Source organism: Rhinichthys klamathensis, unplaced genomic scaffold, assembly GCF_029890125.1.
Source record: "Rhinichthys klamathensis goyatoka isolate OS25496 unplaced genomic scaffold, OSU_Roscu_1.1 h1tg000069l_1, whole genome shotgun sequence".
Classification (NCBI taxonomy): Eukaryota; Metazoa; Chordata; class Actinopteri; order Cypriniformes; family Leuciscidae; genus Rhinichthys; species Rhinichthys klamathensis.
In genome coordinates, this window is record NW_026606612.1 from 1,304,139 (window position 1) to 1,320,251 (window position 16,113).

General features: G+C 37.7%; 1 protein-coding gene across 1 annotated transcript; it reads left to right on the plus strand.

The window, feature by feature from the left end:
- The first annotated feature begins 1,754 nt into the window (after nt 1–1,754).
- Nucleotides 1,755–15,259, plus strand: smu1b (SMU1 DNA replication regulator and spliceosomal factor b). Its single transcript, XM_056250494.1, has 13 exons — nt 1,755–1,932; nt 2,366–2,576; nt 3,174–3,326; nt 4,161–4,271; nt 4,371–4,448; nt 5,290–5,418; nt 6,117–6,236; nt 8,717–8,833; nt 9,452–9,579; nt 11,091–11,217; nt 11,327–11,494; nt 11,909–12,061; nt 14,123–15,259. The coding sequence occupies exons 1-13, from the start codon at nt 1,907–1,909 to the stop codon at nt 14,219–14,221; spliced, it is 1,620 nt and encodes a 539-aa protein (XP_056106469.1). The 5' UTR covers nt 1,755–1,906; the 3' UTR covers nt 14,222–15,259.
- Nucleotides 15,260–16,113: the final 854 nt, after the last annotated feature.

Genomic DNA, 16,113 nt, shown 5'->3' on the forward strand with positions numbered 1-16,113 from the left:
TATCTTGACTGTACACTTATCAAGACTCTACATTTATTTTGCAACTCTAACTTGTAAGAAATGCAATTAAGGTTTGCCGATCAAGATGACATTAGTGAAGTATCAACACATTTTATGATTTTAACTATGGTAATTTTACACTAAGCATAATTCTCAAAATTCAGATCTAACTTAGAGGACCAAAATAAATGGGGGAAAAAAGAAAGCTGCTGTTTTCAAACTCAAACATTAAGTAGAATCTTCTTAAATGGTCATTCCAATATTGGTGGTTTCATGAATGTAATGTTTTATGCTCATCTCAATTCATGTTTTTGTTATAATGCTCTCTGAAATGCTCTTGAAGAATTGATCTTTAAGCCATTATGTTTGACCCCATATTAACACCTTTGTTCATGGTATCCCATGTTAAGTATGTTCATTATTTATAAATACTAATTTGTTACTTTTATATAGTGCTTTTCTCTGCACTCAAAGCACTACATATGGTAGGGGGAAATCTCAACCACCACCACTGTGCAGCATACACCTGGATGATGCAACGGGAGCCATATTGTGCCAGAACGCCCACCACGCACCAGCTTATTGGTGGAGAGGAGACAGTGATGAAGCCAGTCAGTATAGGGATGATCTGGAGGCCATGATGGACAGAGGCCAGTAGGTAAATTTGGCCATGATGCAGCTGAGCTATTCAGTGTTGAAGATTCAAGGTTGCACGTAGAACCTTTTGTCGGGGCAATAACAGTGGAAATATGATAGTTAGCCGTAGTCTCGCCTAAAAGTCCACAAACTAAAGTAAATGTTAAATCTCTTATACCTTTTCGTTACTGTATCCGACAGAGCTAATGCATGGTCGGTGGGGGGCAGCAAAATCATACATGGGCTCTAGAGACATGGCAAGCCATTTAAAATGTAATATTGTACATTAACAGTAGGCTAGTCAAAATCTCAGTAGTGACAAATAGCTATTTTTGTTTTACCACTGAATGCTGTGGGTGACTAGTTCGGAGACCGACTTTTCATTTCTCGCTAGTATCTATTACAATTATTGGTGTCTATAGTAAATGTACTATCTCAACTGATAGTTGCAGCTTTGTTTTTTGAATACCTGTCCTAAAGTGGTTCTTTTAGTTGAAAGCAAGTGGTTATCTAAACCAGTTCCCTAGTGAATTGCAGTGGCTAAATAATTGGTAATGGTAATGATTGGTAATGGTAAAGTACCACTGACTAATTGAATAGATCATGATAGCCACAATTAGTTAGCATCAAGTAGTAGCAAATGGAAATTGAAAAAGACAGTTGTCACTATTTAATTATTACTCAGTAGTAATTGAAAAACATGTTGGCTAGTACTAGTAATACAGATTAATATTGCCATAACAGACCCAATACTGGTTTGCGACACCTGTGATGTGTTCTGAATTCTAAATAGATTGTGTAGCCTTCCAATGCCAGATTGGACAATGGTTACTCGAGTGCTAAACCAATGCTTTATATTTCATACAAGATGATTATCGTTAATACACGTGCGTATTAGTTCCTTATAAATGATGATTGATTCACGATACATTGTGGTGCTTACAATAGGCATATATTAGCTATAGTAGCCTAAGCCTATGGCTGTTGTGTGCACAATCTGCCCGCACGGCACGATCTGATGGCACCTTTGCGGGTTTTTTCCCCATTATTTCCTCCACACGCGCGTCATTAATCCGCCCTCCCAAAAATCCGTAACAATTTGAGAGGTTTCTGTGATTTCAGACGCGTGAGCAATAAATACAACAGCACGTGTAATGGGCGGTCACGGCCACACGGTGTTCACGTGGCTGAGGACCAACACAACATAGCGCAGCGCTGGAGGATACTGGCACATTATCTAGACAGCGACTTCATCGACAACCTCGCGACCATGGACCTCGAAGTGGAATCCGCAGAGTAAGTGAACCGTTATTGAATGAATGGGATTCCAACACTTGCTGTCCTTAATGAGATCTCTTGATTCCAGATTTATAAACAAAAACAGTAGAAACGATAAACTTAACGAAGCGTCTGATTTTTATTGTTTGACAGCCTAACACAAAATAGATGATATCGGCAATAAAACGCTATGTTAAATAAAATGTTAATTTCGTAACGATACACTGTTTATGCAGACGCTGCGCTAGACAAAAAGTTTCGAGGAGAATTGATTAATTAGAATCGCTACCAGTCAACGTCAGCGTGCTATAACTGTTTTTCTTACAACAGCTATAAAAGTAATGTCGATTAAACGCTGCATTTTCACATATACATTAGAGATAGACCGTTTATTTGGGTAAAGTTCGGTTATAAATGTGACACCTCGTATATTAACGTCACTTTTTTGCAGCGTGATTCGCTTGATCATGCAATATCTGAAGGAAAATAATTTGCACCGCACTCTGGAGACGCTTCAAGAGGAGACGACCGTCTCGCTCCACACAGTCGACAGCATCGACAGCTTCATCTCCGATATCAACAACGGCCACTGGGATATAGTGTTGCTCGCAATCCAGTACCTGAAACTTCCTGACAAGCTGCTCATTGACTTGTACGAACAGGTAAGTCACTTTTCACTTTCAAGGAAAACCTGTAGCCAACTCAGAAATGGCAAACTTAACAAACAATTATTGTTCGTTTATAAAAATGGCAAATGCAGCATGCAAATAGATACATGGCACTAAATAATGTTCAAAAAAATTCTTTAGGCAGACGCCTATACTCTACATTTAGTTTGAAAGTTAGCTTGCTTGAAGGGATAGTCCAAAAAATTAAAATTCTGTTATCATCATTTACTCACCCTTAAGTTGAGTTTCTTTCTTCTGCTGAACACTAAAGAATATATTTAAAAGAATGTTGGTAATCAAACAGTTGACGGTAGCCATTGACTTCCATTGTAGGAAAAAAAAAATACTATGGAAAGCAATGCCTATACCATCAATTTTCTGGTTACCAACATTCTTCAAAATATCTTCTTTTGTGCTCAACAGAAGAAAGAAACTCATTTGGAACAACTTGAGGGTGAGTAAGTCATGACAAAATTTTTAAAGTTAGAAGTTTGTCTATAGTTGATACATTGGTGTCAGGTGTCTGGTTGCTGTTCATATCTCTGTTTTAACTGGGCAAGGACTGGATAGGTTCTGTTGTTGTATGTGTAGATTGTGCTGGAGTTGATCGAGTTGGGTGAGCTGGGAGCAGCCCAGTGCTTACTGAAGCAAACTGATCCCATGATCATGCTTAAGCACACTCAACCTGAGCGTTACTCACACATGGAGAACCTTCTCACAGAGCCATACTTCGACTCACAAAAGGTAAGTGTTTAAGGCTGATTTTGTAAATTGTCTCATTCAATAATTGGATTAATGGTTCTGATGAGATTTTAGATATTATAAAGGACTCAAATTAATATCGGTAATTTACACTTTAGTCCAGGTTATCCCAAACTTTTTTGTCATTCGAACCCCTAGATGTAAAATATTTGCCTAAAGTACCACCTGAGATTTCTAAGTTAAGTCAACGTTATATTTGCATGTTAAAATATTTAATATTTTTGTTGTAAAATTATTTATATATAGGGTTACTAGTATACAATGCTTATTATTGTTGTTGTTTTAACTCTTAATTATAAAAATGAAAATAAATGTAATACATTACTGTTGTAAATTACAGTTTTCCTGTAAAATAATTGTATTTTTATCTGATAATAATTTTATACAGTACCGGTCACAAGTTTGGAAGCATTAATTTTTTTTGAATGTTTTTGAAAGAAGTCTCTTATGCTCATCAAGCCTGAATTTATTTGATCAAAAATAAAGAAAAAACAGCATTATTGTGAAATATTATTACAATTTAAAGTAATAGTTTTCTATTTGAATATACTTTAATTCTGTTATGCAAAGCTGAGTTTTCAGCATCATTACTCCAGTCTTCAGTGTCACGTGATCCTTTAGAAATCATTCTAATGTTTGCAAAGTTAAAGTTTGCAACATCAAGCAGTATAACAGTCTGTTTTTTACAGCTAAAATAGCTGAAAATGGATGACACCGGAAGCCTCACACATTCATGTTAGACATGGACGCACCCACTCTTACATTAAAAATAAGGTGGGTAAAATGATGACTCACTCTTTTTTGTCTCGCCTACAGGCATATCCAGTGGGCAGCAGTAAAGAGAAGCGCAGACTGGCTATCGCTCAAGCTTTTGCAGGAGAGGTCTGTTTGGTGCCGCCTTCTCGTCTCATGGGGCTTCTGGGCCAGGTTTGCTTGCTTTTATGTATGTTTTACCTAACCTGTTGCATTCTATTTATCCGTTGTACCTGTTGTATTGCATTTATCAGATATATTTTGTTTTTATAGGGCCGTATATGTGAGGGGGCTCTATACAGGTTACAGGAGACCAAAGCACTAAGGCAGTTTGGCTCATTAGCAATGCTGGTAAGAAAAAGTCATGTCACCTTTATATAGCACTTTATATACGTAGATAGTTTCAAAACAGCTTTCCAAACTAACAGAGAACATTATCAGAACTTTTCCCTCAAGGTTCTCTCAAAGTTATGAACAAATGTTCTTCCAGTAATGTTAATGAAACATTTGTTCAAAGTTATCTGGTCTTAAATCATGTTAAACATAAAAACATTGGTCATAGAACGTTTTTTAATGAAACGTTTTAGTTTCATTTTTTACTTGTTCAGTGAAGTTATGTTCCCATAATGTTTGCAAAATGATCGAATGAAATTTTCCCCACACGTTCGCATTACCAAGAAAAAAATTATGCCAACTTGTTTAAAAAACAAAACAATTTTAAACGTTCAGAGAACATTAAGACATTACATTTTGATAACTTACTGGGAACGTTAGCAATATTTTCTTAAAATATATTTTTGTTAGCTTGTTCCACGGTAATGAACAGGAAAATAACAGAATCAATGATGTTAACGTCTTCAGATATGAGCCTAATTCAAATTATTCTGTAAATCTGATCTAAAAAAGTCAATAGTGTCATTATTCAGATTAAGTCAGTTTACTGTTGATTCAGCTATAAAGCAGCTCTACAGAAGTTACGTGTCATCGTCCAGCTCAGTTTTGTTCTGATCCAGTAGCTTCAGTGCAGGCGAATCGCTAATATTACGGTGTATATGTATTCTCGCACTTAACAAGAATTCTCTATATTCTATATACCATCTCTATTATTGGAGCTGTATTACCTGTTTTGTTTTTCTTTTTCAACTTGATGACTGGTCTTTTTCTCTGTTTCCTTCACTTTGTCTTTTCTAAGTCTCTGAAGTGGCAGCAGCACCAGGGTCTGTTACCTCCAGGTATGTCATTGGAACTGTTCCGGGGCAAAGGTGCATTGAAGGACATGGAGGAAGAGCGCTTCCCTACTCAGCTCAGTCGCCTCATAAAGGTGTGATCAGTGTTATATCATTATGTAATTTCTTTCTAGCCTCATAGCCAAGAGAGGCTTGTGAGAGAGGTTGCGGTGTACAAAATTTTAGCTGCATAGCCAGAAATATCAATTTCATTATGTAAAGCTAATAATAAGAATGTGGTAAAAGCCTATATTAAATAATGTGGAAAAAGACTAAGACTGTTTGAAAAAGGTGCAAATGTTTTAATTTAAGATAAAAATAAGTAATGGATGTTATGCATATCTCCATTATAAGGCGTCTTATCAAAATATCTAACATGCATATGCACATTTAATTGCTTTTGTGACCCGAGGCTTTTATCTGTATCCTGCACTCTCTGTGTCCTACCTTGCTCACTTTGACACTAGACTTTTGGAATAATATTAACACACAAGTTTTGGGGGGTTGAAGGTCTCTCAAGGCATCGTCTAGGTCAGGGTTTTTTAATTTGGGGTCCGATGAACCCCAGGGGGTCGCAAAAAGGGGTGCTGAGATGACCGCAGAAAATGATCCAAATATTACAAAATGCATTTTTAGGGCAGTCAAAGTTAATGCTTACTTAATATGTTAATGTAAACTTAAATCTGGAACAATATTGATAGTAAAAAGCGCTTATTAAAAATACAAAGATATATTCTTTTATTTTAATGTTTTCCATTTTCTGTTTGTGCCTGTGTGTACATGTATGATACAGTTTGGGCGAAAATCCCATGTAGAGTGTGCTCGATTCTCTCCTGATGGACAGTATTTGATAACTGGATCTGTTGATGGTTTCATTGAAGTCTGGAACTTCACCACTGGTAAAATTCGGAAGGTGAGTATATACTGGCCATGAAATAAGTTATATTCCCCATGAATTAAGAAAAACTGACACTATTGAATGAGAACAACATTTAAACCGGTTAATGATTATTGTCTTATCAAGAGGTGCTTATAAATGAATTGAACATATTTGATGAACTTTGCAACATTTACATAGTTATTGAATCAATATTGAACTAAATTGAGCTGAATAATGACACAATTGTCAGCTTTACAGCTGAAACTGATGAATTTTACAATATTAAAGGGATAGTTCACCCAAAAATTAAAATCCTGTCATCATATACTCACCCTCAAGTTGTTCCAAACCTGTATAGTAACCAAACCGGTAACCTAACAGTTGATGGACCCTATTGCCTTCCATAGTATTTTTTTCCCCCTTACTATGGAAGTCAATGGGGTCCATCAACTGTTTGGTTAACTTTAAAATATCTTCTTTTGTGTTCAGCCGAAGAAAGAAATTCATAAAGGTTCTATACAATTGAGGATGAATAAATGATGACAGATTTTTCATTTTTGGGTGAACTATCCCTTTAACACTGATGTTCCTGTTCACTAATGTGAAGCTGCTTTGAAACAATCTGTAATGTGAAATGTAAATGTAAATGTTCTGTGGGGTGAGTCAGGTGTGAAGAGTCAAGACAAGAGCATACGAGAGCCTCAGCTTGAATCTCAATAGCTTCTCCGGTGAGAAATGTACAACTCTGCAGATGTTCTGCAGGAGGAATCATGTATTGACTGTGGTTAGTCTTTGTCCAGAGTGACGCTAAGGTTTTTGGCATTCTGTGGGGATGAAATCATTGAGTTGTATATTGAAATGACAAGGCATTGGCAAGGGTAGTTCTTGGCAGGGATGAACAGCTGCACAGCAGTTTTCAATATATTCAGCTTCAGATGATGGGCATTCATCCATGGAGAAATGCTTGCCAGACAAATGATTTGTGAGGGCATTGTAACTGGTCGTCAGAGGATGGGGAGAGAGAATTGAATTGGTTATCATCATAAGAATAATAGAAGCTAAAAAAAAGTTGTTAACTTTACTAAATGATTTGTTGTAAATGGACAGTAAAACGCTTTAAGTTCTGTAACAAAACTTCAAGTTGACTTTCATTTGACTTTTAACGAATGACTTGATTTAGTCACTGTACCATACTTGATTTTGTAGAGTGTAGCAGAGATGGTCGTCTTTCCAGCAGGTTCATCCAAGGTTCTCTGACAAATTTGCAGTATGTTCACTAGATTATTAGTTTACAAAACAGTAATTATGCACTCTTAAAAGCAAAGGTTCTTTATTGGCATCGATGCCCTCTTCAAATGCACAAAAGGTTCTTTACACACTTAAACATAAAGGTTCTAAAAGTTTTTTTTTTTGCAGAGAGTCAATAGATCCATTTTAGGTTCCCCAAAGAACCTTTCTGTGAACAGTTCTTAAAAATAACCAATTTTTTTTCATAGAGTGAAGTAAATTTTACAGTCGTGGCCTAATGGTTTGAGAGTCAGACTGATTACTTGAAGGTTGCTGGTTTGATTCTCAATACCGGAAGAAAATGACTGAGGTGCCCTTGAGCACAGCATATAACCCCCAATCGCTCCCTGGGCACCACAGCAAAATGGCTGCCCACTGCTCCAGGTGTGTGTCCACGTTTTTTTGGCCTTCATCATGTCATGTTACTTTAGAATTTTAATGATCTAAAGAACCTTTTTCCACTATAAAGAACTTTTTGTGCAATAAAAAGCTTCCATAGATGTTAAAGGTTCTTCATGGAACCATCACTGCCAATGAAGAACATTTGTTTTTAAGATTGGAAAAAATGGTTCTTTTAAGAACTTTTCACTAAAAGGTTCTATGGGGAACCAAAAATGGTTCTTCTACTATGGCATCGCTGTGAAAACCCTATTTTGGAACTTTTATTTTTAAGAATGTATATTAACAAAAAATAAACTTTTAATCTATATTCATCTCTATATTCTCATAGCCTGATCTTTCCAACCACACAGCTCAAGAACATCATCTCCTTGATGCATGGTAGAGGCATCTCACGTGTGCTGTCTTAGACCTGTTTTGTGGGAGCAAAAAACACGTTCTCACATTAAGTGTGGCTTAATTTTAATGTTGGGTCAGCCTTGGTTTTGACTAAAACCTCAGAGATATAGAATATGGGTCACCCCCCAACACTCTATGACGTCTATTGGGTTGAGTTGAAGCAGTTGGGGCCGAAAATAAATCCTGCCCCATTCTCAGACATAGACTTCCACCAATACTGGGGAATTTGACTATACAGTATGAGACTCCGAATAATGTGGTTTTCCGGCTGTTCTTCTTTCTAGTAAACATAAGAAAGTAGCCATACTATCTCAAGAAACCCATCATGTGGGTGTATTTTCCATTAGACTGTGGTTAAAACCTCAATGTATTTTATACGTTTATGTGTGATGGTTTGCCTGTCTGTATTTTGTTTCTTGTGTGTGTAGGATCTGAAGTACCAAGCTCAGGATAATTTCATGATGATGGATGAGGCTGTGCTGTGCTTGGCAGTAAGTCATGACTCCGACATGATCGCCTCTGGAGCTCAGGATGGAATGATACAGGTATGGACCTTGCTCATCACCGATCAACATTTTCACTTGTATTCTATTGTGTTTCAAAATCTCTTGTCCATTAGAAACAGCACCAAAATGTCAAAGACTTCACAAGTATTAGCTGTTGATATAAGGCAATGAGTAGAGAAGTGAAAGATAGTCAACCTACATGCTTGGTTCACTTTCACAAACTGTCGTTATCATTTTGAGTCATAAATTTAAAGTAAAATTTATTTTAAATTGTAATGATATATCACAATATTACTGTTTTTACTGTATTTTAGATCAACCAAATGCAGTCTTGGTGAGCATAAGAGACTTAACCGATTTTACCAATCCCAAAATTTGAATGGAAGTGAATCTTGAGGCTTTTCAAGATTATTGTAAGAGATCTCAATCCCAGGGTGCAGTAGGTCTGAAGGCAGACGTAAATTAAACCCTCTGACCATATATATAGTCTTTTAATCACACTGCATCTGATTATAATTGTGACTGCAGTCCTTTAGTAACATGCTGAAAAAGTAGAGTAGCTGATCTTTCATGATTGTCTCATCACTGTTTGGATGTGAATTTACTTATCTCCATTCAGTCCGTTATGTGATAAGATGTATCATTTTGTTATTCCAGGTTTGGAGAATTCTGAATGGAACGTGTCTGAATAGGTTAGAACAAGCCCACAGCAAAGCAGTCACCTGTGTCTGCTTCAACAAGGACAGCAGTCAACTATTAAGCGGCTCCTTTGACCAGATCATCAGGTTTAACATGCTATTATATGTCTGAATTTCAAAAAGCCATGCTTTGCAAAATCTGACTTTTTGCATTGTTTCACTCATCTTATTATTTCATAATTGTTGCAATAACAAGGAACAGTAGGCTACCGTAGTCAAATGTTTTGCCGCGGATACTTTGTAGAACGAGAAGGTGGGGGGGGGGGAGGAGAAAATTTGAATTCGTGGTCTGGGTGTTAAACATCATTAGGAATATTCCGTCACGTGCTCAGACTCTCGCAGAACAGACTGCAGTACCTTCTACGGCTGGGTGTCAGTTCTAAGCTCTCATGGTGCATGTGGGTGGAAAGAACCATGATTGGCCACGTGCGTGAGAGAGGGAGCATGCACAGATAATGTGTTTCTGTTCCTTGCTCAGCCCAGACAGCGGCTGACAGAGGCAGACGTTTTGTCATTCCAGCTCCTTAGCTGGAAAGGGAACGGGAGGGGGGTGAAATGGCAAGCTGCTCTGCTATTGGCCCCTTATTGATAAATACTAGCCCCTCCCCCTTTGCAATGGATTGGATTTATGCTGTCGGTAGTGTGTGAGGGAAACACGTGACTGCCTGGCGTTAAAGATGATTTATATCATCGGTAAAGATGTTTGTGTCATTGGTCATTTTTGGTTCAGTTATTGTATGTGTTTGGAAATCTTTATAGGAAAGTATAGGTGCATTTTAGGGGGTTGGTAAGTGCACATGACAAACGACTGTTTAGTAAAGAGGTATTTCAATAAACATGCTGAATTTAGTCTTGTTCTCTATTGTTGACAGTGGAAGAAATTGATATGAATCAGGGTCTAGGTGTTTCGAGTCATCAGGAAAATTCCATCACATGCCTAGAGCGAATGTCTCTCCCTCTCTTTCTCTATCTCTCTCAGTCCTGACTGCAGTATTCTGCGGCTGGGCGTCAGTGCTAGACTCTCACGGCGCATGTGGGTGGAATTTCATGTGCACGAGAGGAGAGAATTTTTCAGTCAGGATAATAAAATCACGTTGTAAGCTGCAGGCAAAGGTTGTGTTGCTTTGCTGCCTTTCTAGTATGACCTTGATGTATGCTTTTAAAATGAATTTTTCTGTGATGAAAATGATTAACTGCCGACATCACGACTTTTTGTTTTGTGCTTTGCTTAAGCTTCACTTTGTAAAACAAATAAGTCTAATTTTTGGATTGTAAAGTTGATTGTAGGTGGCAGACAAAAGTCGTCTATGATGACCTTGATGTATGATTTTAAAAAGCTTTTTGATGGTAACGATTGATTCATGAAATCATAAAGTGTTTTGTTTTTGTTTAGTTGTATTTTGCTTTTGTGTTTTGTTCTGTGTGAAATAAATCTCTGATGATAATGACTGATTCATAACTTTTTAACATGTTTTGTTGTATTTTGCTCTTTGCGTGTTTGTTTTGGGGGTCACTCCTTTGCTCAAGCTTTTTTTAAAGAGACAAGTTGAATTTGTGTATTGTGGTTTCATTTCTAACTCCTGGATTTGTTTAATCAGGCTTCATGGTTTGAAATCAGGAAAGACACTGAAGGAGTTTAGAGGCCATACGTCTCATGTAAATGAGGTCATCTTCTCGCACGGTGGCCAGCATGTCATTAGCGCATCGGCAGACGGCATGGTCAAGGTAGGTGTTCATACTGGGTCGAAACCACAACTATATGCATTTTCGATCTATACATTTATATTAATTTGTGTGGATTTCCATGCTTAGTTCTCTCTTTTTTTTTGTTCAGGTCTGGAACATGAAGACAATGGATTGCAGCCACACAATAAAAACCCCTGAAATTCCTGAGGGTACAGACATCACTGTTAACAATGTTGTGCTTGTCCCAAAGACTCCTGAGCACTTTGTGGTGTGTAATAGGACCAACACAGTGGTTGTTACAAACATTCATGGCCAGGTGAGAACAAAATTTGACCTGCATATGATACATATGCATATGTTCACAGATTGAAAGAAAGGTACTCTGCATGCTATATACCAAAAAATGATAATTACTGGTTTCTATTTTACCAGCAGTATTAAGGCAGCACAAATGTATACCATGTTGAGCAGAAGTTAAAAAAAAGAAGCAGCAAACGTCTATTGCTGAATGTGAGGTTTGCTAAAAATAGCTAAGCACTTAATATTCAGACTGTCTGATGGCGTATAAGGCGTGCCCTTATTCAGCCGCCTCACCCACTCTTTTCTTGATGTGCTTGATGACTCACTCTTGCACGCTTTTTGGTAAAGCGTGCCTTTACCTTTTTCGTCTGGGTTGCACTCACTGACTCTGTTGCCCCCCCCCCCCCCCTCCCTCCCCTTTCTTTCCCAGGTGATGAGGAGTTTCTGTTCAGGCGTGAGAAGGGGGGGAGACTTTGTTTGCTGCACGTTGTCTCCACGTGGAGAGTGGATTTATTGCGTGGGAGAGGACTATGTGCTGTACTGCTTCAGCACCATCACTGGCAAGCTAGAGAGAAGCCTCACGGTACCGTCCGCCCTCACAGCACATGCTGCATATCCACGAGATCTGTTTCAGTTTGATATACACTCACCGGCCACTTTATTAGGTACACCTGTCCAACTGCTCGTTAACACTTAATTTCTAAGCAGCCAATCACATGGCGGCAACTCAGTGCATTTAGGCATGTAGACATGGTCAAGACAATCTCCTGCAGTTCAAACCAAGCATCAGTATGGGGAAGAAAGTTGATTTGAGTGACTTTGAACGTGGCATGATTGTTGGTGCCAGAAGGGCTGGTCTGAGTATTTCAGAAACTGCTAATCTACTGGGATTTTCACGCACAACCATCTCTAGGGTTTACAGAGAATGGTCCGAAAAAGAAAAAACATCCAGTGAGCGGCAGTTCTGTGGGCGGAAATGCCTTGTTGATGCCAGAGGTCAGAGGAGAATGGCCAGACTGGTTCGAGCTGATAGAAGGGCAACAGTGACTGAAATAACCACTCGTTACAACCGAGGTATGCAGCAAAGCATTTGTGAAGCCACAACACGCACAACCTTGAGGCGGATGGGCTACAACAGCAGAAGACTCCACCGGGTACCACTCATCTCCACTACAAATAGGAAAAAGAGGCTACAATTTGCAAGAGCTCACCAAAATTGAACAGTTGAAGACTGGAAAAATGTTGCCTGGTCTGATGAGTCTCGATTTCTGTTGAGACATTCAGATGTTAGAGTCAGAATTTGGCGTAAACAGAATGAGAACATGGAACCATCATGCCTTGTTACCACTGTGCAGGCTGGTGGTGGTGGTGTAATGGTGTGGGGGATGTTTTCCTGGCACACTTTAGGCCCCTTAGTGCCAATTGGGCATCGTTTAAATGCCACGGCCTACCTGAGCATTGTTTCTGACCATGTCCATCCCTTTATGGCCACCATGTACCCATCCTCTGATGGCTACTTCCACCATGTCACAAAGCTCTAATCATTTCAAATTGGTTTCTTGAACATGACAATGAGTTCACTGTACTAAAATGGCCTCCACAGTCACCAGATCTCAACCCAATAGAGCATCTTTGGGATGTGGTGGAACGGGAGATTCGCATCATGGATGTGCAGCCGACAAATCTGCGGCAACTGTGTGATGCCATCATGTCAATATGGACCAAACTCCCTGAGGAATGCTTCCAGCACCTTGTTGAATCTATGCCACGAAGAATTGAGGCAGTTCTGAAGGCAAAAGGGGGTCCAACCCGTTACTAGCATGGGGTACCTAATTAAGTGGCCGGTGAGTGTATATTAGACCAGTTGGAGATAAATATTAAATCTGAATGAGAAATTCAAATTCTCTTTGAGCTTTATAGTCTCTTTGATGATAATGCTTTGTTTTGTTTTTGGGTGTTGCTCCTTTGCCCAAGCTTTACTTTTTAAAGTATAAAATTGTGGTTTATCTCCTGGATTTCGTTGATCGTTTTTGATAAGCCTCTGTGATGATAATATTTATTTTAGGAAAGTCTCTTTGAGGATTTTGTTTGTTTTGTTTTTTTAAAGAAATCAATCATTATTTTTTGATGATTAATTCACGACATCATTACATGTTTTGTGTTTATGTTTTTGTTGTATTTTGCTTTTGTGCTTTGTTTCCCAGACAGCAACATAGTGTCTGCCCAGATCTAAAATCCACATGTACCAGATGTGGCCCGGATCTAGACCAACACTTATGTTGCTGTCTGGGTTTGTTTTTGGGTGTCACTCCTTTTTCTCAAGCTTCACTTTTTAAAGAAATCAATCATTATCTCTGAGAATAATTATTGGTTTGTGACATTCTTTTTATGTTTTGTTGTATTTTGCTTTTAGGTGTCACTCCTTTGCTCAAGCTTCACTTTTTAAAGAAATAAATGTGTTTTTCTAATGCCTGGCTTCATGGTTTGAAATCAGTAAAGATGCTGAACTTATAATTAAAATATTTGATTAATGCTGTAACTTTAATTAGGACCAGTTGGAGTTATCATAGTAAATCTGAATCGGATATAAAATTTAAATCTGCTTTAAATTAAACAAGTTCTTCCTTGTACATCCTCTACACAGGTACATGAAAAAGATGTGATTGGCATAACTCACCACCCCCATCAGAATCTCATCGCCACATACAGCGAGGATGGCCTACTCAAACTCTGGAAGCCCTGAGTCTCGTCCTTCATAAAATGGACTCTGTATACACGTCTTGTGTTTCTATGTTCTGGATTTGTGGTATCCCCGTGCACACACATCTCTGCCTTTATACACCTGCTATGAAATTGTGTTCCATTCAAGGAATTCAAAGATTCGTCTTTCCAACATCATGCATTGAGAGAGGCTTTCCACAGTATCATGAGATGCAGGACCTCTTCAACACCTGAAACTACATCTAACTTAGTCTAAGTCTCTAGTGGTAAACATGAAAAACTGCACGAATGTACTGGTCTTTTACTATTATTAAGGGTTTTGTAGTATTGTCTGTGATAATATCTGCATGCGAAATTTAGCCCGAACAAAATTAATGTGGTAAATGTACTGGATTTCTTTACAGACTATTCTTGAAGTTTGACATCGTTAATGTGAATGTATGTATTATCTTTGATCATTTTGGCCAAAGACAGATAATCAGTATGTACTTGCTCATAATGTGACATTGCAGTAGTCTTGGACTCATTGAGGACATTTTCACATATTTGTACTTGTGTACATTTAGAATTCTGATATGGTTAGAATTCATAAGGTACAATATTTTGTTGATTATAATGGTTTAGTGTGTTTTAACACTCAACCAAGCACATCTACTTGTACTGCATGCTGGTGAACATATTATGCAGTTATACTGTAATACTATATGGGAGTAATCAGTGTGGTTTATATTCTGATACTTAGGGCCCGAGCACCAATGGTTTGAGGACCCCTGTGGAATTGCTCCTTTTATTACAGATTATTTTTTATCAAGGATATTCACTTTTGTTTGAATATTGGTATAACACTGCTTTACAGTGTAAGTCTATGAGTATCTTACAGTGCTGGTAAATAATGTGCTGATATTGCTGCAGTTCAATTAACATTCAAGCATGATTAATTCATGACAATCTTTTCAAAAATATTTGTCATTAAGATGCATCATTAACTGGTTAGATGTTGATTGCTTGATATCTGCAATAGCTCTCCAATAAAGATGTAGTGACATCTTGATATGCAAAATGTTCGTTGTGATTTTTATTGGAAGGTGGATCTTCAGGAGCCCAAAGTTGTGCATAATTAGCCCAAAATTCCACCCCCTTCTCCTCCCCCACCCCAAAAAATACAAATGACTAAATGAATAACATTGTGACATTTTTATAAATAGAACTACAAATGGCTAAGTTATTGGTCGTAATTAAAATTCCACATTTTACAATTATTCTTCAGTCAATACAGATAATAAAATCACAAAATATAAGACTTATCTGCGGCAAACATAAAAATAACATAAGGGATAAAAGTGCATTTGCAATATCCAAAAATGTCCTTGAAATGTAGAATTAACAGATGATTAAGTAAAAGTTTCATTATTCTTTCCAGGTGCTCTTAAGACTGAATTTATGTTTTCTGCAGAGGTCGGCCGGCTGCAAAAACGCCTTCAAAACCAGATTGGTATATTTAGTATTTTGTTGTGCCATTCAATTAATGCATTTTTTTGTTTGTTTGTTTAGATAAGCTTCTAAACAGGATTTGAATTAACAAATGCAACATTAGTTATTTTCATAAAAATCCTTGGTGGTTAAGTTATGATAAAAAAAGTCAGTGTAGTAATGATTTCAAATGTATTTTTAACTTGTATATTAGACCCCTCTAATTAGTTCATAAAGTTCTAGAAAAACATTTAGCAATAAACCGGCACATAGCAAATGTCCAACAACACCAAGGTCAAATGGTCTGCATGTAATCCACAATTGGCAATAAACAAAACACAAAGCTTGAAATGTTTTCTCAAAATGATGACGAAAGTTTGATTTTCAAGGTAAATAGATTTTAGAGATGGAATTACTGGGATTATGGCACGATCAACTTCAAAT

Coding starts and splice junctions, on each gene's coding strand:
- smu1b (XM_056250494.1), top strand. CDS start 1,907: ATGGACCTCGAAGTGGAATCCGCAGA. Junction 3,327..4,160: donor CATACTTCGACTCACAAAAG/GTAAGTGTTTAA, acceptor TCTCGCCTACAG/GCATATCCAGTGGGCAGCAG. Junction 11,495..11,908: donor TTACAAACATTCATGGCCAG/GTGAGAACAAAA, acceptor TTTCTTTCCCAG/GTGATGAGGAGTTTCTGTTC.